Source organism: Lichenostomus cassidix, chromosome 2, assembly GCF_008360975.1.
Source record: "Lichenostomus cassidix isolate B80296 chromosome 2, HeHo_3.0, whole genome shotgun sequence".
Lineage (NCBI taxonomy): Eukaryota > Metazoa > Chordata > Aves > Passeriformes > Meliphagidae > Lichenostomus > Lichenostomus cassidix.
In genome coordinates this window covers 70631271-70653802 of record NC_139482.1, presented here as the reverse complement: position 1 = coordinate 70653802, position 22532 = coordinate 70631271, and the positions used below count along the sequence as shown (strand labels likewise).

Below are 22532 nucleotides of genomic sequence, written 5' to 3'. Positions count from 1 at the left end.
TTGCAGCATGCTCAGTTCACAGGAGAAGGCAACCTGCTTGCCCTTCCCATGGGACCAGTATTGGGAAGAGGTTTGACTGCACCCCTGGGGGACACATCTGATGAGGGGGGCAGTGGTGTGGAGGCATTAGCACAGGGAAGAAACAGGAGGGAAAGTAATCTTTGGCAATAAAGGAGTACAAGGCAACCAGGAGCATCAAAAATATGATGGTCTAGCACACTTCTCTGATTTTTCTCATTTTTCTAAGACAATCTAGGTGATTATGTGTTTTAATAATGTAATTGGGTTTTATAGTTGTTAAGTGTGTCTGTGATTTAACTGCTTTTTTTAAAACTTAGCTTTTTAGTGCACATGCAATGTTTCTCATGCAGTTTTCTTCATGTGTCAAACCATTAAATATAATGGCCTCTTTCTTAGTATATGTTTAGGCACCTTTGCATTGCACATTCCTTGCCAGATGGACAATAAGTGTTGCTTGGTCCTGTGAATATATTTTACTGCTATTTTTACAGTGTATAAATATGCAACTCGTAGACTCTGCAGCAAAGGGTATTACATTTGTAAACTTCACCAAATCCTTGCTGACAAGTTCTGTGCCTGCAGTGGTCACTGATGTACCAGGTGGAGCTAAGGGCATCAGGAGCAAGTTTCAGATCAGCTGTTTGTAGCTGCTGCCACAGATTGCAGTTTGTGCTGTCTCACTCACTGTATGGCATCTCCAGCAGTACTGGACCATTATATCCCCAGCACAAGAAACCAGCTTCCATTCCAGTTTTCATTCCTCACTCTCATGTACTAAATGTTGAGTGATTTTCAATTTTATAATTTGGAGAACCCCAGTCTTCAATCAGGCATTCCTATACAGGGCATCAGTACTTTCACAATTTTATTGTGAAAGCATGAGCTTTTATATGCCACTGCAATGTTACCACTTCTGAAGAAGGAAGCTGTTGCTGCAGCAGAAAAGTACTGAAGACTTGACTGAATTCAGGAGGTGTTTTGAGACCCACAGTATGTAGTGCTTCCATGCCTGAGAATGGAAATCTGCTCATGCTGCTTAGACTAATACACACCTCATGGCTGCAGAATTGGCCAGCTGCACCATTGAGCATGGCAGGAAAGAAATGGGTTATGAGTGGCAAAGGAGAACTTTACTGCTACAGTAATGACCTTTGCACCTTTGGCTTCCAATTGCTTGGGCATCCTCCTTCTCTTCTATTTTCCTACCCATCTCCATGCCTCAGTCTGGTAGCTGGTCTTCAGCCAAGTGGTTGTTCTTTCAAACAGAAAGAGCTGAATAGGAAAAGCAAAGGTGTTGGATGGGAACAGCAGACATCTTACTGTAGTCTGAATGAACCACAGCTGTGTGTGGCAATACCACACATGACCCGCAAATCCCTATGTACAAATAAAGCCACTCTTTTTGAAAGCTATTCATGTGACAAAGAGGGTTCTGCCCCACTGGGTGGGGTGACCCTGAAACTAGCCAGTTCTTTGCTGGTACAAAATTTGTTCAGCTCAGAATCTGTGCAAGCTAAGGGAATTCAGCTGTGCTGTTTTTCAGCATCAAAACTCATGAGATTATTCAAGTAATGGGTTGTGATCATTTAACCACAGCTCAATTGTTTGCAACTTCTGACTGCAACTTGGGAAGTGTGACTATATCTTCTGTAAGCTGTACTTCAACTTGTGAATTTTTTTTTTATACTTTGAACTAATCCTTCTGTACTGTTATTCTGGTTTGTTAAATCCTTTCAGTTATCTCTTACCAAGACTGGTAAATAGTGCATTAAATATGGAATTTTCCATTTAGTTCTAAGAAGGTCTTGGAGACACCTTATTTTCTTCAGGTATTTGTGAAAAGAAGATGGAAGGGAGACAAAAAAATTATATACTGGGAGTTTCAGTATCAGCATTAATTGCTTCTGTATCCATGTACAGCAAATAAGTAGTTTTACCTAGACATGAAACCAAATTCATGTAACTACTAACAGAGGAAGCTGGCCCCCTTTGTCTCAGGAAGGAAAGGGGAAAAGGGAAAAGGAAAAAGAGAAAAGAGAAAAAAAGAAAGAGGAAAGAGAAAAAAGAGAGAAAAGATAAAAGACAGAAAAAAGAAAAAAAAGAGAAAAGAGAAAAGAGAAAAGAGAAAAGAGAAAAGAGAAAAGAGAAAAGAGAAGGGAGACCATTCACAATGCATCAAATAATACTTGAGTATTTGATATTTTGTGTTTCATATGAAGTGGAACAGTTTCCACAGAAAGATATATGGAATACTTTATAATGCTTTGAAATTAAACTGTTCTCTAGGCAGGGAGCAGATTCAAATCCTAGCACTCATCATACCTGGACTGTGAACCTGTGTTTAAGATGCTTACTGAAAGGAGGAGGTGAAAAAAACTCACTTCTAGGAAGGATGGATTACTGATAAAAACTGGAACAAGAACTTGCAAGAGAGGCTGACCATGTTCCCTGCGTCCCCTGGAGCCCTTTAGCAGCTTGGCAGACAGGGCTCTTGGAGACAAGACTTTGGTGTCCTCAGGGAAAAAAAAAGGTTGCTAACTGGGAACCTCCATCTCCTGTGTATAGGGTGTGCATCCTTGTTCCTGCCACTGGGCCCATTTGTGAGGAACCAACTATTTTACCTTATTTTCAGGCACTCCCATTACTGTGTGTTTCTTCATGTATTTTCCTCAGAGTGGCATGACACAGGTTGTGTGAATCACAATGCAGTGATGGGGTGGCTGCTTATATTTTCATTTTAGCAAGAAGAATGAAAGAATATGTATTTTGAAATGATATGCAAGTATTTCTCCTGGCCTTTTCAGTTCAACTATCAAATCAAAGAATGAAAAAGTAGACAGCGCCATTTCCAATACTACTGTCTTTCAATGCTTTGTCTCCATCTGCAAATATTTATCTTTGTTGAACTTGCAATTAAAAATAATAATGATATGGCTTAGTGTGCCTAATGCTAGATATATTTTTTTTCTCCTCAGCCTTTAAGTTTTGAGAGCAAGAAAAGCTACACCTTGAAAGTAGAGGGTGCCAACCCTCACCTGGAAATGCGGTTCCTGAACCTGGGTCCCTTCCGTGATACCACCACCGTCCACATCAGTGTGGAGGACGTGGATGAGCCTCCTGTGTTCGAGCCCAGCATCTACTTTGTGGAGGTGCCTGAGGATGTGGAGATTGGAACCACCATACAGATAATTTCTGCCAAGGACCCAGACGTGACCAACAACTCCATCAGGTCTGTCCTCTCTTTGTGTGTCGCCCCACGAGCACTCAGTACATCTGCTTGGTGTGGCAGTGATGGGTGAGAGGGACTCTCTCTTTCCAGGCCATAGTAGTCATCAGTGGGTTTAGCAAACAAGACCTCACACACTGAAGGGTCTGTCAAAGCAATGCAGGAGCTCCCCCTGTGCTGTGGTATGCAGGACATCAGCATCAGGCCTTTCAATGAGCTGGTCAGGCATCTCCTGATAGTGCACATTAGTATCAAACCCCAGACTCTCTTGCCTTTGCTGGCACAAAACCTGGCAGCATCTCTGAGAACCTGCTGCCATCCCGATGAGAAGATGCTCAACTTGCTTCTCCTTTCTCCCCCTTCTGTTTCAAAGCTTGCCCTTGTCAACAGCTCAAACACACAGCTACTTTTGGAGTAGATTGAATGCATGCTAATAAATATTCAAGAACTCCTAAATTATCTAGTGTCTGGTCTAAAATGCAGAGCTAGATATTCCCATAAGCTGGTAAGAAAGGTAAAAGTGTATTTACAGCCATGGGAACTTCATAGCTGCAACTCAGCAAGGAGCCAAAGGAGCATAATTGTGTGATCATAGCACTCTTTTCCACAGTGGCTGCCAGGCACTGCCAGCCCCATTTATCAGAGTAGGCTGTTCTTTTCCAAGGCCAGCCCACACAGTAGTTTTCACGACCTGCAGCAGCAACCAGTGACTGCACATTGATTATCCCAGCAGGTTGGCTGCTTCTCTCATCTGCGAGTTTTGGGTGTTGAGCTGCTGTTTGCCTAACCTTGCATCAGGTCAGCTTCTGAGATGCCTGTGTTCAGGAACAGTCCTGGGAAATACTGGAGGGAGTTGAAACATTGCATGCTGGGAGTTTTTGAAGAAAGTGAAATCTAAATGAGCAATTCTGTGGGCTTCAGCTAGGAGATCTGAGCAGACACAAAGCCTGCTCTTCTTAATGGTATTGCACTCTCTGTTGCTGGTCTAATTATTTTTTTCATCTTTGCTACCTTAATATACCTATCTTTTCTGCTTGCATTATAAGGTTATCATACTTCTCATGACATTGTCTCAAATTCCTCAGTAAAACTATTATACTGTCTGCATCACAATTTCATTACCCTAAACTTTTTTCCACTCACATCCTATTTTGCTGATTACTGTCTAGCATTATCCAAACCCTGTAATGCAAACAGCTCTCTGCTAATCTGCTTAAAATAGTATAAGAATAATTCTGAGGACTATCAGAGGGTAGAATTGTTCATTGTTATTTTTAATGAGGTTTTTCTTAGGTTCTTTCAGAGCTTTGCAGTGACTACCCTTGATGAAACAACACTCTGTAAAGCACAGAATCCATCAGCAAAGATAAATTAAAAAAAGAAAAGTTGTAAATATGCATAGACTCTTTTGTTACTCTATTCCTTGACAGCTTTCTTCCTCTTCCCACTTTTCTCCTTTTCCACTGTCCTTTCTTCCCTCATTCCTTCCCTCCTTTTCCCCACAACTTTTACTTCGAATGTAAATGATTGAGATAAAGAAACAGATGAAAAAAATAGGAATAAATACCATTTTGAATGCTATCTAAAATGCAGATACTTAGAATTAGTCCTTGCCTCTCCTGTGGTCTCCTCTATTCATGCCAACTCAGTGCAGTATCAATCTGGCAATGTTTTAGGCATGCACTGCATTCACTTTGTACAGGACAAGGCAAGATATGAAAGGCAATAATCCCAGATAAATACTTTGTTGCACAAGCTGAAATCCATTTGAAATTTAAGCTGTGATCTGGCTCAAATGCTCATTTTCCCAGTATCCAGTACCTGGCTCCCACACTGTGAAATTCTGATGGCTGGAAATATACTATGATTGTCATTAAATCATTCAGAAATATTATCTAAATACTACAGTGGAAAAAAAAGTGTGCAGGAGTATGTGTACTATTAACAAGGGAACTTAGAAAAAGATCCACCTGTGCCTCTTGACACTGGTGATTAATTCTGTACCACTAATCACAAGGCTATATTCAATTTCAGATACTCCTTGCCCTTAAACTGTCAGAGAGAAATTCTTTTTATAGTCCTCATACAAGAATAATTATTATACCAAAATATGGGAACACTTGTACTTATTTCCTAAATAAATCAAATGCCTGAGAAACCTCTTTATTTAAGAAGAGATAAGAAGGACTGGGAAGGAAAGGGATACAAACCTGCCATCACTCCCTCTTTGATTTTTCTGAGAAAGGGTGTAAAAGAATTTCCCAACAACATATCTCAATAATGTTTTTTATCCTTGTTTCATGCATCCCTATATAAAGAAAAGACTAGCATGCTTGTTCCAGTGAATGGATTCATGCTGAAAGGAGAAAAATCAGAAGAATGAGCCCTGTTCAGTGTCTGTTGTGACTAATGCTTTCAATTCCCATTACCTCTGATGAGAAAACCCAACAAAAAGGACAACATGTCTGGGTTCTGTTCTAGCCTGTGACATTTACTTAGGCCTATGTGTGGCTTTGGCCAAAGTATCCCTTACCCTGCTAACAGCTTGCACCAAGTGCCTTTAAGAGCAAGGTGATGCTTCTGAAGGGTACTGAGTATTTTACACATCCTGCAAAATCGTCCCTCTGACTGAGTACTGCAGTGACACCTGTCAATCAGCTGCCTCCTTGCCCAGGTCTTCTGGCCTGCAGGCACCACCACAATCCCCTATTCACAGGTGCAAGAAGCTGGTTCCCAGCACCAAACTGATGTCATTGGTCAGGCAGGTTCAGTAATCACCATGAATCGACCTCACAAAGGGAGCTGTTTTTCTGACTGGATGTTGAGAAAGCTGCCCACCATCCCCCTTGTGTTTACACAGCTCAACCAGGAGCATGCTCCAGGATGCAGGTGGAGTTTTTAACCTGAAAGAGAAGACAATACAAAACAAGGAAGGGAATGAGCCTAGGTGCTCAGAGAATGAGCTGATCTGAAGCCATTTTCATCCTGTCTGAATTTGCCTAGGGACAGGGAATAATTATTTCTCTTAGAAATAGACATTACACTCCTCACTGGCAGATTTTCTCTGTAAAGCAGATGTTCCTGTGCTGATCTGTGCCTTACTCTGAGGCTTCTCCCTCTAAATCTTCCTGTCTTCCAGCTCCATTCAAATAGTACTCACCATTAAATTCTGTTAGCCACATGAAATCCTGCTTTTTCCAACATCTCACTCTGGACTTACGCAAGTGAAAGGGGTGCATAACTAGGTTCTGTAAGAATGTGGATCTGTGGATCTGCTGTGTACAATACTATCCCCACTGCTGGGATACTTTGTTAGCTATAGCACACGGTTTTCACAGGGGTTGCATAATATTTTCAATATGTACTCTTGCAGATACTCGATTGACAGGAGCAGTGATCCGGGACGGTTCTTTTATGTCGACATCACGTCAGGAGCACTGATGACTGCAAGACCTCTTGACCGGGAGGACATTTCTTGGCACAACATCACTGTGTTGGCCGTGGAGCTGAGTAAGGAGAATGCAGACTGTACATAGATTGAAGAGATACAGTAGACAAAGCCGGCTGAGAGACCTGAATTCAGCAGTTCACACATTGCTAGGCACTGAGTGGGAAGCCATATTAAGTGAATTACTCTTTTGACATCAACAAGCGAATACTGCATTTTATTTATTTTTCATGCTCATTTTCACAGGGTGGTGGGAGGCATAGAGGATGACAATTGCAGAGTCCTTCGCTTGGAATTCATTAGCATTTCAGAGATTTATTTAAAACTCTTTCTGATGTGTTTCTGGCAGAGTCCTCTCACTTCAGAAGGTCTAGGCAGCTAAAGAAGATACTGCAAAGGCTGCACAGCTGCTAGAGCTGCCAGTCCTGCCTGGGAGGATTGAGTGGTGCAGGGACTGGTAGGCAGCAGTGATCCCACACTGCTAGGTCACTAGTTGAAATCTGCTCTGGTTCAGCAGCAAGTAAATGACATCGCCATCTGCTTGCTACATAAATAATTTGGGCCAGAGTGCTCTGGGATCCTCAAGTATGCTGAACTCGTTATGCTTTTGGGTTTTACAATGAGCTAAAACTCAGCTCAGAACTCATCTGTGCCGGGTATCTTTCAAGGCTGTGAGTACAAGGAGATGCTCATTTCATAGTGTCAGTATGAAAAATTTAGCTGAGTTTGAAATACTCACAGATGTGAGCTTCCTAAAGGAACTTGGGATATATAAGCAAATAAAAGGTTCACCTGGTCTTCACCTGAAATCTCTTTGGTTCACCTAGCTTTTGCTCAGGATATCCGTTCATCTGTGAGAGGCAGCAGGTTTTTGGCAGCTTGGTGCCAATAGCTGAGTCACTCCTCGCGTCTCAGAGAGCTTCCTGCACATCCAGGCTGAGCTGGAGATATGGGGCACTTTGAGAGAAACCAAGTTTCAACAAGCTTGCCCAAAATGCAATCAGCCAGCTTGAAAGCAGAGGGAAGGAATATTTCACAAGAGTTGGAGTGACTCTGCCATATATTTGCAGGTAGTTCCAGCACATTATGCCTTTTTGTGCCTTTGTAAGTAGTGAGAGGGGTTGGTGAGACAATGGGATTTCACCCCCATCTATTTTGACACTACTTTTATTTTCAGCCACCAATGGCCACTGCAATTCCATGAGTCTGTTAAAGCTGCCCCTGTAGCAGCACTTCAGGACCTGAGCAATAGGAATGCATGTCTTCCTTTGGTTCCCTTTCTGTCAATCCTCTGCCAGTTTTGCTCGGTACATGTGCAGCACAATATTTTAATTTAGTGAATAGTTTCAAAGATGTCATAGCTGTGCACTTCTGAATAAAGCCCCTAATGCTAAAGGGTAGATCAATGTTACTAAGATTGTAAATGCAGGTATTCATCAATAGGTGTGTCAGCAAGACGTGTGTATGCATATGTGGGAAGCTGAAGGATTACATTGCAAATTAGGGAGAAACAACATAGTTTGAGTATTATCTCAATGACACAATGTGACACATGTTATGGAATATAGTACATTGAACATTTAGAAAAATTCCAGAGCTTATGAAAACTCTCTATTTTTTATATAAATACATCATTTCTTGCTGTAAAAGGAGATATATTTGGAGACAAATGTACAAAGTGCTACAACTAAAATGATGAGAATACTAATTTTAAAGAATTTTCTGGATGTTTGCACCTTTTCTGACCCCTAAATATTTTTTTTCTTTCTGATTAGAGTTTCATTTTATCATTAAATAAGATGGGGAAAAGATGATTTGGAGCAGACAAGCATAGTAAGAAAAACAAATTATTTTGTAGCCACTTAGTTTGGAATTTGTGAAGATATGTGAAATGATGTACGGATTTACTGGCAAAGAAAGCTAATGAACCAGTGGGACAGAAACATCACAAATGATGTCATGCAGAATGTAAAATTTTCATTGCAATTTTAAGCTTCACTGAAAGCTTTTCTGTACAATTTCATGTGTTATTACATTTTAAACCCCTCTGTACAAAGTATCAAAGATTTGACATTATTTTTGAGTTCAAGGAACATAAATTCTGGGCAAAAGCATATCTGAACTGGAGAACTGCCATTTTTAACAAGTTCTAAATAACAAGCCTATCCTTAAAACAGTGCCTTCTTATCCATACCACCAGTAGGGAGGATCAACAAACAGTATTGTCCAGTTGAAGGGCAATAAAAAAATAAGGGGCATTGTCTAAAACTTTTGTTGTAGAAATAGTTTATTGGACTGAATCAGGTTGAAGTCTTTTCTAGAACTTGTTTGTTTGTAAAATATGTGATTAGATAGGAAGCCAGGCTAGACAGAGAGCAGCATTTGCAGCATCACTCTGAGTCACACAATACCCAAGTCACTACAGTTTCCCATTGGGAAAATGTGATTTAACACAAGCTAGTAGTGGAAAACCTTCTTTACCTCTTGAACAGAGTGAGGAGCAGCCTCTTCCCCTTCCCATATATTGCCTTTCTTTACGTTATATCTTCTTCTTCCAGATAACCCCTCCCAGGTGGGCAGCGTCTCTGTGACAGTGAAAGTCCTGGATGTGAACGATAACGCACCAGAGTTTGCAAGATTTTATGAAGCTTTTGTTTGTGAAAATGCCAAAGCAGGCCAGGTGAGAAATGCTTGTAACAGCAGGGGTTGGGGAAGGGATGCTGTCCTACATGGACATGCCAGAAAGGGTGAGTGCTGGAAACAGGGCTCAGCTACCCTCATGTTTCATCAGAACTCTCATCAGCAGCCATCTGTGCTTCCTTTCAAAGGTAAGCATGTCACACTGGAAGGAGCATCATATATAGCACCTCTTTTGTTTCTCCCATATCGCTTTTATTCTCCCACAGTAGTTTCTAGGCTCACTGCACAATGCAATTCATAGCTGAAATAAAGCCTTCCCTCAGGCATGTGCCAGCAGGCAAACAAAGAGAGGAGAAGTGTTATGAGAAGTGCCACAGAATCAGACCAGGCCACAAGACTTACTATTAAATGTTTTAAGAGCCTTAAGTGCACCTGGACTTACGGGAGCTGGACATAATTTACTACATCAGGTTCAAAAGGGTGCCAAGCAGAATCTGTTCTGCTGTGGAGATGACAGAGAGTCAAAAGCAACAAAAGACTTCTGGTTCCACACACTGTAAACCAGTACCTTCAAGCAAGTGGAAAAGACTCTTACCTCCTCTCCCTTCCAAAACCCCATCCAAGCCCTTGAACAAGGCCACCAGTGACAGACATGGACATGAGCTCCCCCTTGCTGGACCTGGTGCAGGTTCTACTGCTGATCATTTGTGGGGAGCCACCTCTTGCTCCAACACCAGGGTCCACAGTGGGGACTGATGCCTCCTAATTTTGCATGACTATTGCAGTTTAAACACACAGACATACCTCTCATGATCTGTGAAGGAAAAATTATGCAAGTAATATCACTGTGTGTTTGATGAAGCTTCTCCAAGCTGTGTGAAGCAGAATGAAATAGCTACTCACTACTGGGGCAATTGTCATTACAACTATCATATATAGCATATTTTCATCTCAGTAATTTACAGGGGTTCTTAATAATATAGGCAATAGAAATCATTGCCTAGACCTTTCTTCCTGGTTTTGAAGGGTGAGTGTCCTACATAATAAGCTTTCTGAGCTCATTATTATTATGAATGCAAATTTGGACTACTTTCTTCAGCAGAGAAAACTAAATTCTATTGCCACCTTTTAAAAAGTTCTGAAATCACTTTTAAGGTGGTGAATAAGACTTCATGGGTCTGAATTATTTGCCTTTGAATCCCAAAATTTCAAGTTAAAAAAACAGGTGAAGATTTATTCCTTGTCCAAAAAGATGCCAGAATGTTTATTCGGACAGATTTCATTGTGCTTCAAGCTATTAGACCTACTTTACGAAGCCTCTATAGGTGAAGTAACGAATCTCTTTCTGGATTTAGAATTCTCTTCGTTTCTTTAGTTTGGTGTTATTTATTGCATATACAGTTTCTGCATGGTTGTCTTTTATCTCTTTTCCACTGACATCTTGGGAAGAATTTCATTGATTTAAAATTAAAACAGCGGTAAAATAATCAACCTGAGATCCTTTTCTACCTGCATAATGAAGCTGAAAGTAAGTATGAGCTGTCGTACAAGCTCTCTAATGCACAATGAATCTTCTGAAAAACCCAGGCCCCCAAAAGACAAAAAGAAATGTGCAACAGAAGATAGGGATGCATGAGGGGAAAGTGCCTGTTATTTCAAGCAAACTGAATATCTCCCTCTCTGTTTAAAAGTGATGTACATGACCACAGCAAAACAGATGAAACTTGCAAGGTTTTGCATCTCTTCTTGAGAGAAGATTGTACCTCTGGAAGACAGTTTTGTTCAAATGCTCCTGTTGGTTATGTACATAAAATATGTTATCTGTTTGATTGTTAGTTTATATTACAAATCTTTTGCTTCTCACCTGTTTCTGCTTTTCTCTTGTGTTCTGTAGCTGATCCAGACAGTGAGTGCCATTGACAGGGACGACCCACAGGAGGGTCAGCATTTCTACTACAGCCTGGCTCCAGAGGCAGCCAACAACCCCAACTTTACTCTAAGGGACAATCAAGGTAATCAGAGTGGACACAGACAGTTAGCTACTCTAATTTCTAATGCCTGAGTTGGACTTGAGAAGCTGTGATTTACAGTGGGTGATAAGACTGCCATTTCAAATAATACCAAGTGACACCTGCTCCTTAAAGGCAGTAATAAAATGACATATTACTTAATACACTTGAAGGTTATATGATATTTTCTTCTCTATAAATATGCTCCAGCAATAGGCCCCTTTTTCTTTTTTGAGGAAACGTGCCAGTGTTTTGTGCAAATTCAGGTCTTTTGGTCAGGCTGCAGGCATCTCGGATTATCGGAGTGGAAATTGCATTCGCTCAAAAGGAGATGCTTAAAGGTAGGATAGTAACTGGAACTAGGAGACAAATCTGAAGGGAATTACATTGCTCTTTTTTTGTACTCTTCATGTTTTCTCCCAGGCACAGAAAAAGAGAAGGTTTTTGTACTGTTCCAGTCTTTTCCCTCAAGCACTTTTTTCTTTCTCCTTGCACATCCTCATTTCCCTAGGGAAGAGAGGGAAGTAGGGAGGACTTGAAGAGCCTTAGGAGGGTAACTTGGCATACAGCTAAAGGTCTGTGTAAGATGACCTAAGTAGAAACTGAAACACCAGTGGGAACACTCATGGCAAATCACTGGCATTTGAACACTCTAACCAGTGGAATTTGATTCTTTTGGGAAAGCTTTGGTGGTTTTGGACCCTGCAGGAAAGTCCTGCCATAGCAGGCCTTTGCATGACTGCTGTTGGTAGATGATCTCCGTGGGCAGACAAGGGTGCTAAAATCAGCTCCACACCAGCCTTCATTAGGAAAGAGGGATGACCTTGAGTGACCTGGTGCAGAGCTTTGAGAGTCAGTATTGAGGGGCTGGGTTTCAGTAGGAGTTTAGTGTGCACAGTACCACAAATCAGGAAGCGATTCCAGAATAAATGGGGAGAAAGACTGGCCACCTGCAGCATCCATGGCCAGCCTCCAAGCCTACTCCTGCTCCCACACATGCCTACTTATCACACTTACTTCCATAAGCCTCTGTCTGGGCATCTCCAGGCATATGAAAGAGCAACATAAAGCTTTATAAAGAAGCCTGTGCCTTCACCAACCAAACATGTCTTAAAACATGCTACTTGCAGTCTCTGGAGTCCTCCTACATAGCATGCCAATGCTCTTTAGTCCCAAAAACCATTTTTTCTATATGCTCTCTATATGTCTCTGAAGCCTCCACACACAATTTCTTGCATTTTTATACCCTTTTTTTTCCCTTTGTCTCTTTCATTTTTGAGTATATATTGCCAAAATAAATGAACAAATATAACACAACTATTGCTAAAGCATTTGGCAAACCAAGCTCATTTCATCCTTAAGGCATTGTTCTAAAAAAAGAAACTCACAAAATTTCCAGCATCAGATGCACTTTTTTTGTCTAAGGCCATACTTGCAATAATTTATAGTGACAGCAGTGACTGAGTGGCTGTGCTTCTCATTATCCATAAAATGCCAGTTTTCCATATATATATATATATATATATATGTATACATATATATAAATCACAAGAAGCTTACATTACTATTAGTTACTAATTTGAAAAAAAAATGTTAAGTATCAAACCACCAACTATTTCAATTATCCACATTTTGGTGACCACAGTATAAGAAGCACATTAAGCTATTAGAGACCATCCAAAGGAGGGCCACAAGGATGGTGAAGGATTTGAGGGGAAGCCATATGAGGAGCAGCTGGGATTGCTTGGTCTCTTCAGCCTGGAGGAGACTGAGGGGAGACCTCACTGCAGTCTATAATTTCCTTCTGAGGGGAAGCAGAGGGGCAGGTACTGATCTCTTCCCTCTGGTGACCAGTGACAGGACACAATAAAACAGCATGAAACTGAGTCTGGGGGTTTTAGGCTGGGTATGAGGAAGAGGTTTTTCACCCAGAGAGTGGCTGAGCACTGGAAAGACTCCCCATGGAAGTGGTCACAGCACCAAACCTGTCTCAGTTCAAGGAGCATTTGGACAACACTCTCAGGCATATGGTGTGACTCCTGCAGTGTCCTGTGCAGGGCCAGGAGTTGGACTCAATGATCCTGTTGGGTTCCCTACAACTCAGCACATTCTATGATTCTATGATTAAGGGTTTATTTACTGCCTCAGCAATTTGGAGTGCAGTAGTCATTTCAGTAAAAGTAATTTATGCTTATATTTTCATCTTGGGGCCACTAAGAACTATATAAATCATATAACTTAGGCACAGAGGGGGTAGCTATACTGTTTGTCACACAGTGGCTAGACAAGAGACAGAACACACTTTGCTAGTCACAGCCTGTGCCCATAAACACGAGACAGGAATTCTTCCCAGGCTGTGGGAAGGTGCTGTTAAGTGTTAAGATTAGCAATTGTGCTGATTACTTGGTTGTCCAATATAGCAGTAAGAGAAACTGCAAGACATGTAGCCTTCTTGGCAACAATTAAAACCTTGATTTATACTGAGCAACAGATAGATCACAGTTTGCATTCTGATGAGCTGTTTTACTTTTTTTTTTGGCCCTAGTAATTGTAGTCTCTGAGAACTTCTTCAGTCTATTCATTCTCTGCATATCTTCAGCAGACAGAGAAATCCTATTGTTCTCCTTTATAGATGGGGATCTGGGGCAAGGCAAAATTAAGCTACTTACACACCAGTTCTTTAAGTTCAGTAAAATCAATGGGAGCTAGACATGTTAAGTAGCTGCAATGATCTGGGCACAAACAGCTTCCCAAGGCTTTGTAGGATCTATGTGATAAAGCAGGGAATTGAGCTTGAGCCCCACATCTCTTCAGTGTCCGCTATAGGGCATTGGCAAGCCATCTTCCCCCATTTCTGAGCCTAGGTGAGACTCTGCTGGGAAAGAGCTAGAAAGAGAAGCTTGCTGTTAGAATAGGATGAACAACAAAATAAGCTTACTGCATTTTCAGGTTAAACTCTAAGCTGATCTTCTGTTGAACCTTAATCACTGCCCTCCATCTTTGGGAACCAGGAACTGATAAAGAGAAAAGCCTTTTTTATGGGTGCAGGATCAGGACTGGTCATACCTCTACCAGGCCTATCACTGGAAGCCTCTGGCAGTCCACTGCATTGCAATTAAATTTGTCCTAGGAAAATTTTTAGCTATTTCTGCCTTCCCTAAAACTGTGGTCTATGTCACACATGTAAGCAGTGAGCTGAAAATCTTCAAGAAAAGGTATGACTCTTTCCCCAACCCAGTGGTGTCTAGATTGCCAACTTCCTTGTCCTCTTTCTCCCACTCTGGTGAAATATTTCTTTATATTATTCCTAACTCTTCATAATTATTACAATCAGTTTTTAAAAACTAACAGAATTTTCAGGCTAATCATCCCCAGCTTTTCTGCAGGTGCATACAGAAAGAAACCAAGCCTTTCTTCTGAGAAGAGCAGTGGTTAGCTTTGATCTCAAGGTTGGGACCTACACAGTGGTTAATTTCCCTGACCTCTCCAGAGAGGTACATCACTTCCAGTGAGGGAGCAAAATGCAGGATGGTGGTGCTCCATGGCTTGTTCTCACAACCACATGAAGACACCAACTTGCATGCCCATGGGAAGTTCAGTTTTCATGCAAATGTGCCACCAGCCATGCTGCAATCCTCAGCATCTCTGCTCAGTGTTGTAGCTAAATGCTGCCATCCAGCCCTCTACGAGCCAAAGGTGCTGTGTTGGAAGCTGTGAATGAGAAATATTGTGCATTCTTATAATGCCTGGGTTTTTTGGGTTTTTTTTTATATAATGGGGCTTTCATGTCCTCATAAGCCCTCTTCTCTTGATGACTGGGGCTTAGCAGATATCAAATTTGGAAGAAAATCGTGTATTCCAGTTTCTGCCATGCTGCATCAGATTCCTGCATGTCCTTCGCACTGCATTAGCATGTCAAGTCACATTGGCTTTTGATGAGTCACACAACAAGCTTTGGCACCAATGTATTTCAGTTGCAGAGTAACAGGTAGAACAATTCTTCAGGGATAATTTGGATGCCTGCCTAGTACAAAGCAAAATGAAACAATAGGCCCAAAATGTAATGCTGAGAGTTACAAAGAAAATTTTGTCACCAAGAACATTTAAGACTTGGATGATATGGTCAGCATATCACAACAGATGATATATATACATATATATTTTTCAATATTAGATTATAGAAACTTGGTTTTGGCCTGAAAAAAGAATGATTAAACACCCTTCAGACTTCTCACTAGCTGATTTTCTACTGCTTCTGTCAGGTTCACTGCCTGTGGCTTCTTCTACAGGCAAAGTATGACCAGCTCAGAATAATTAATCTTTTTTCCTCTCACAAAGAGCAATTTTACATGAAATGAAGGTTTGCTGTCACCTGAATAGAATTTGTGACTTCTATTGTAAGTCAATTGTAAGAGAGTCTATTGTAAGAGAGCAAATCTTTCACCCAGGAAAGAGAAAAACAACCAAATTACTACAATTAGGATGACTCAAGTATTTTCATTGACATAAATGCAGGCACTTTGCCACTTTCTGCCCTTTGGGCTGCTTTTCCTCATGCTAAAACTGGCCCAACGCTGGGAAGATGTGGTATTAATAGCTGGGAAGCATATATCGAGGGCACATAAACAGCCCAAGGCAGAGAAAGTACTTGTCTGTGCCCCAGGAGAGGGAAGGGAAAGGTTTGAGCAGGCAAGGGTTCCTGTCCACTGCACTCCCCTTGCCCAGGAGCCATGGGAGGCACAGCGTACAGCTCTCTGATGGGTTTTGGGACACATTCCTGAATCATGGAATCTTTTAGGTCAGAAAAGACCTCCAAAATCATTGAGTCCCACTGCTAATCTAACACTGGCAAATCCACCACTATACCATGGCCCCATCTACACATCTTTTGAATAGCCCCAGGGGTGGTGATTCAACCACTTCCCTGGACAGCCTTTTCAAATGCCTGACCATCCATTCACTGAAGAAATTTTTCCTAATATCCCAACTTCCCCTGGCACAGCTTGAGGCCATTTCCTCTTGTCCTATTGCTTGTTACTCGTAAGAGACCTATCTATGTCTGTCCATACCCACTGCAAATACTCAAAGCTGCATGGCATATCAAATGTGAAATCAGTCAACAGTGACGCATAACCAGTTTTGAGAAACTTTGGGATTTCATCTTGTACTTGGCGGTTTTTCCTCAAAGCTCCAGTTCTTGGGATCACATGATTTAACAAGACATTACAATTTCACTATATATTTGCATGCAGATATACAGCACACTTCAGAATTTTATGCTTTCAGAGTAAAAGCTTGAAATGTCATTGACATGCAAGAAAAAAAGACTCTGAGATTCTTTTTAAAAACATGTCACAAATTTAAATTAATCTCACTAATCTCACAGTTAGTTCCACAAACTGTGGAACCCGACATCTCAATACTTAGGTGTGCCTGTACTATCTGATGCCATAAGATTTGCAGCACAGAGTATGTAACTTGGAGCATAATTTCAGTCTAGAAGACAAGTCTAGTGAGTCTAGCTTGAGTTTGCCTGTATTCCATTGCTGGCTGTATATGATGCTCCTGATTTCACTTCTAAAAGCCACTAAATCATCTCTGGTGTCCAGACTACAGCACATAATACATCTGAATTTATCTGCATGTAACGTGAGTCTCTACACTGAAAAAGAAAATCACCCAAGATTTAAATTTTAGCAGTGAGGGGACAGAGAAATAATAAGAAAATAGAACACTTCTATATTAATATTTTAGATTTTTTCACAGTCTACTTGTGATCAGAAGGTTTCTTGCCATTTCTAGGCAACATCCCATTGTGCCCATCCACCTGGAAACAGCTGATCAGCATCCTGCATCTTCAAGCATAGCAAATGTACATTGGTAACAACCTGCAGATGCAGATGGCCAGACTGTGCGACCTCTTTGGAACCAAGGGAACAGGAAACAAAACTAAGTAGTAAAAGAAACCGCATGAAGATCATCTCCCAAAAAATGCCACAGTATCAGTGCACAGAATCAGGGCTTGTGGGTCTGCCAAAGAGAAAAAGTACCTGGGTTCCCCATTTATCTTTGCTGGCTGAAGCCTTGCAGACATGTTTGTAAGAAAGGACAAATTTCATGCAAGTTCCTTTAGACCCCTTGGTGAACCAGATCCCATTGGAGACATTCAGTCTTGCACATTTTAAAAGTCTCTGGGGCCAAAAGGCTTAAAAGTCAGCACTGACAAAATCAAAATGCATCTCCAAAGAGTTTTGCCTTGGCATCATGAGTTGAGATTTGAGAACAACTTCCTGAATTATTTCTAATTTGGAAACTTTCTTTCTAATTAGGAAACTTGGTACACATTCTGAGGAATTTGAGGGAGGAGATAGACAGGAATTCAAATGACACTGGTAAATTTTGACATTTTAAGAAACATGTTGACTATGAAGGAAAAAGCCCCAGAGGTAGGAATTTCCCTTGAAATGGCCAACAGCAACTGGCTGTTAGGTCACTCATTTCCTATTTTTTTCAGCAGCATCATTTTGATTCCTTTTGATTTAAGTTCTTATAAAAAACAGGCAGTTACACTAAATGAAGCAGAATGGTCAAATCAAAGCAGAATAGTTCTGACAATGATGACACAAAGCATTCTGACTTTTTTCAATGGCAGAAGTACTAATGAAATTGCATGTATTTCACAGAAAAAAATGTTTAGTTGCGAATTTTCAACTTGCTGCTGCTTTAGGATAGCAAGCTGTTTTTTTCCTTTGTCTCCTTGTTGCCTCAAGCAAATGACCATGCCATGTATCAAAAAACACAGTGTACCATGATGTGTCCACAAGGGTTATATGCCAGCATCTCCAAAATGGTGGCAGCATCTAAGGTCTAGAAAAGCTGCTGAGCATAAGCAAACAGGGACAACAAGTTGCCTTCAACTGCTCATTTCTGTCTTGCCTTCTGAAATCTCTCTTAGCTAAATCTGAAGACAATGAGCTTGGTCTGTGCACCCTATATTAGAAGGGGTAAAGGCAACTCCTAAAGTGTGTATGTCTCTCAGGTTTGGAGCTATGATCTGAGAAGATACTGGAATGGCGGAAGCAGAGGCAAAATGATTAGTGATAAACCGTTTAAAAAAAAAAAAAAAAAGAAGAGAAAGAAGAAGCGAGAAGAAAAAATGGGTGTGGGTCTAGGGCTGATTCTTTTTAACATTCCTTCTGGGCTGAATGTATTTGCTCTTCATATAAGCTGTTCTCTGTGTTTATTTTCTGCCCTTAGACAATACAGCGTGGATTTTAACAAGGCGCTCTGGCTTCAGACAACAGGAGCAGAACATCTTTTACCTGCCCATCCTGATCAGTGACAACGGGCGCCCGGTGCTGAGCAGCACGGGCACGCTGACCGTGCACGTGTGCAGCTGTGATGAGGAGGGCATGGTGATGTCCTGCAACGCCGAGGCCTACGTCCTCCCTGTCAGCCTAAGCCGAGGGGCACTCATTGCCATCCTCGCCTGCATCTTTGTCTTGCTAGGTAAAGCCTTCACTCATTTTTCTTGGGAGGGACAGACTTTTCAGTTCTGGCCAGGGGGTTGCTGATCCACCAAAGGCGTAGGATCCAAACACACACACACATCTGTGTATATGTGTATATGTAGACATACACATACCTAAAGGGCCAAATCAAGGACCAGATAGTGTAGTCAGCTGCATATGGCTTCAGACTCAGGAATGGGGGAAAGCTACAGTCTGCAAATATTTCTGCCACATGCCCAAAGTGCTAGGGTGACTGATATGCCCAGGCTTTCCTGCAAGGGTATGGCAGTGGTAAGTACTGAGATTTGTGGCTGGGGCCAGGTTAGTTTCTCATCCTGTTCCCACAGGAAACAGAAATGGTAAGCCCAGTTCCATTTCTTGTCTTTTGGAGAGGGATGTCCCAACCTCCATCCTTTTTCCTTGAGACACTACATTTAAATTGTGTCTGTGCTGCAATAAAGGAGCTGAGCATCTTGCATGAGTTCTGTCTTCACAATTAAGTTCCATGTTTTCCTTGCCCGGATATTCTATGTCCCCTGTTAGCTGTTGATATCAAAAGAACTTCAGTTCCCTTGTTCACTTTCTCAAATCATGAGATACTGGTTCAAAACACACATTCTCTGAAATTTCAGGGCACCCAGTTCAAGAAGCAGTGTAGTAAGATACAGGAAAGATTCTTTAAAAGTGCCTCAATTCTGGCTCTTCAAAAGAGCCTGGATACCTCAGTTCAAAATTTCAGTATTCAAAAAATCTTTGCTGAGTTCTAGCTCTGGCAGTAGTCACCAAGTGATGGCACATTTTCAACAGCAAAGGGGTCCGGTGCCTGTATGACAACTTCTCCCCATGCTAATAAGCATGGTGAGAGTGAGGAGCACCAGCATTTCAGCACTGCAGGAGGCTGGCAGATAAACAAAAAATTACTTGGAGCAGACTAAGGGGCTAGCTCTGCATTTTGCTGTGTAGGCAGACATATCACTGTGGTGCCTTAGCACCATCCATCTCTGTCACATGCAGTGGCCAACCCAAGAGGCATCCCCAAAGCAGGCTGCAAAACCCACCCACAGAACAGAAAACAAAATATCTCCATGGAACTATGAGATATGAGATATAAGCTCCTGCAGATAAACTGTTACTGACCTCTGAGCTGGCTGGCTTAAAAGTGGCAAGCACCACTGAATATACATGTCCCAGGTGTCACCAAGAGTTAAGAATTAAGGTGAGAAAAGAGACAGATTAGCAGGACCTCAAGCTACTAATTTCGACTGGGGAGTGAGAGAGACAGATTTCAGCTTGCAACCACCACAGCTCTTTAAATCCAAGGGGCTGGTTTGCTGAAGCCCTGGCAAAATCTGCCTCCTTGCTGACAGCCCTGTGTCTTGCTTGGCTCCCGCAGTGTTGGTGCTCCTCATCCTCTCCATGCGGCGCCAGCGGAAGCAGCCGTACATCATCGACGAGGAGGAGAACATCCACGAGAACATCGTCAGGTACGATGACGAGGGCGGCGGGGAGGAGGACACGGAGGCCTTCGACATTGCCGCCATGTGGAACCCGCGGGAGGCCCAGCTGGTGGTGAAGAACCGGCAGGACATGCTCCCTGAAATAGAGAGCCTCTCCCGGTATGTGCCTCAGGCGTGCGTCATGGACAACAACGTCCACAACTACGTGCTCGCCAAGCTGTACGAAGCTGACATGGACCTGTGGGCTCCTCCCTTCGACTCCCTGCAGACGTACATGTTTGAAGGGAACGGCTCGGTGGCGGAGTCGCTCAGCTCCCTACAGTCCGTGACGACAGACTCAGACCAGAGCTACGACTACCTGACGGACTGGGGGCCGCGCTTCAAGAAGCTGGCCGAGATGTACGGCGCCACAGACAGCAGCGGGGCTCTGTGGTAACAGACGAGCAATGGCAGAGGGCTTTCCATGTGAAACGGTGTCCGGTTCGGTCCATTCTCATCAGATGCTTCCATGGACAAGGGTGAGGCCTCATAAAAAAAATAGCAATACGGTGCTTGGATGAGAATGGGAAGAAGGGTGCGAATGAAGGTCTCTCTGGATCAGCTTTACTCAGTTAAATTAAGTCACATTTTTGAAACTATGAAAAACAGAAGGAAGGAAGTTTTTTCCTGGTTTTTACAGCAAAATTGGAGAGCTCCACACCTGGAATATAATGACATTGCTCTCTCTTCCTTTCTCTCCCCTTTGTACATGGCAGCTTACCGAGCTCTATACATCAGGGTTCAAAGATCTGTAAACTCCAACTGCAATCTCCAACTCACTGAGAAATTGTCACCACAGAAGTGTTGTTCCCCACTGGTTATTTTTTCCCCATTAAAATGGAAAAGAATTGCTTGCTAACAAGAGAAAAAAAAGTCCACAAAGCAGAAAATTGAAACTGGAATCTCAGAGGGCTCCTTGTAAACTAAACTTCTCCCTCTGTTGCTAACAGAGTTCTTTTCTAATCCTTTAGAAACAAGGCTGAGGTTGGGGGCTTTTTCCCACGTGACTGAGAGGGCTGGGGAAGAGGCTTTGAATTTCTGCTCTAGTTTAATGGCTGATCTGTGAGTCATTGGCGTTAACACTAATCCATCTCCTATCAAGTTTGTGTAAATTTATTCTTGACTCTTTAAAACCATGACTCTGCTAAACTGCTCAGAGCAAAACCAGAAAATCTGCCTCTTTTGCACTGTAGATGTCTCTTCCATGTGCCAAATGTGAAGATTAGATTCTACCAATGAAAGCCAAATAAATTTTAAAATAAGAAAAAGCTATATTTGGTAACTACATGGGTTAGATGGGCTTTCCTAATCTGTGTGAGGTCAATCCAAGGGATGTTTACATACTGTAGATAACCTACTTGAACAAATGCAGTATTATAGACCAATAAATGGATGTAAGAAAATTACATGTATAAGTTTTGTATATTTGTTAATTTTGGTAATAAATATGATGTACTGCATACAGTACAGTACCTTAGCACCTCTTTTAATAAAAGTTAAACAGAAGGGAAAGTCTGATGGCAATTTATTGACTACTTTGCACACAGCTGTTAGTGCTTATCTGCAGCTTTACATGCCTTGAGCATCAAGCAAAAATGGTTCATCAGCATTGTGTCAAGGAGACAAGGCTTCAGTTTGCAGAATCAAGCAGATTGTCTGCTTCTTTTATCATTGTTCACTTGGACATTGCCCTTAGCAGTGAATAAGCCCAAGTACAGCCCACCAGACCAGTTACTTTTCTATTCAAATCATGGTGAAGTCAAAAGAAAGTTCTGCCTGATTTTTTTGAAACATTAAGGCTGGGGCATTGACAGGCTTGGACACCAGTTACACAGCCCTGACAGTCTCATGACTTCAAGATATGACAGACTGTAAGATGAAATATCTATATATTCTTACTCTGCAGTCAGTTTTGCACCTGGATCATTTCTTGTTTGCATGTGTAAATGAGAAGAGCCAGAGAAATTACACTATTGAAAGTTTCATGGAAAGTGGTGAAAGGCCTCTGAAAGCAGAACAGCCTGCAATGGAATTTGCAGGTTTATTGCTCGTTAAGGAATCTCCACACCTCAAATTTCCTTGAAAATAGATGTGCACACATAACCACCCAGTTACCACACTTTTACTGTGGGCATGCCATGTTCAGTTCCTGTTGCAGATGTGCACAAAACTTTGCAGTCT

General features: G+C 41.8%; 1 protein-coding gene across 1 annotated transcript in view; it reads left to right on the top strand.

The window, feature by feature from the left end:
- CDH20 (cadherin 20) overlaps window positions 1–21851 on the top strand; it is a 117813-nt gene extending 95962 nt beyond the window's left edge. Inside the window, exons 7-12 of the mRNA XM_085052092.1 lie at window positions 2997–3250; window positions 6621–6757; window positions 9254–9375; window positions 11230–11347; window positions 18602–18853; window positions 20249–21851. Of these exons, the coding sequence (XP_084908218.1) occupies window positions 2997–3250; window positions 6621–6757; window positions 9254–9375; window positions 11230–11347; window positions 18602–18853; window positions 20249–20748 (1383 nt within the window). The 3' untranslated portion in view covers window positions 20749–21851. The remainder of the gene's footprint in view (window positions 1–2996; window positions 3251–6620; window positions 6758–9253; window positions 9376–11229; window positions 11348–18601; window positions 18854–20248) is intronic.
- Window positions 21852–22532: the final 681 nt, after the last annotated feature.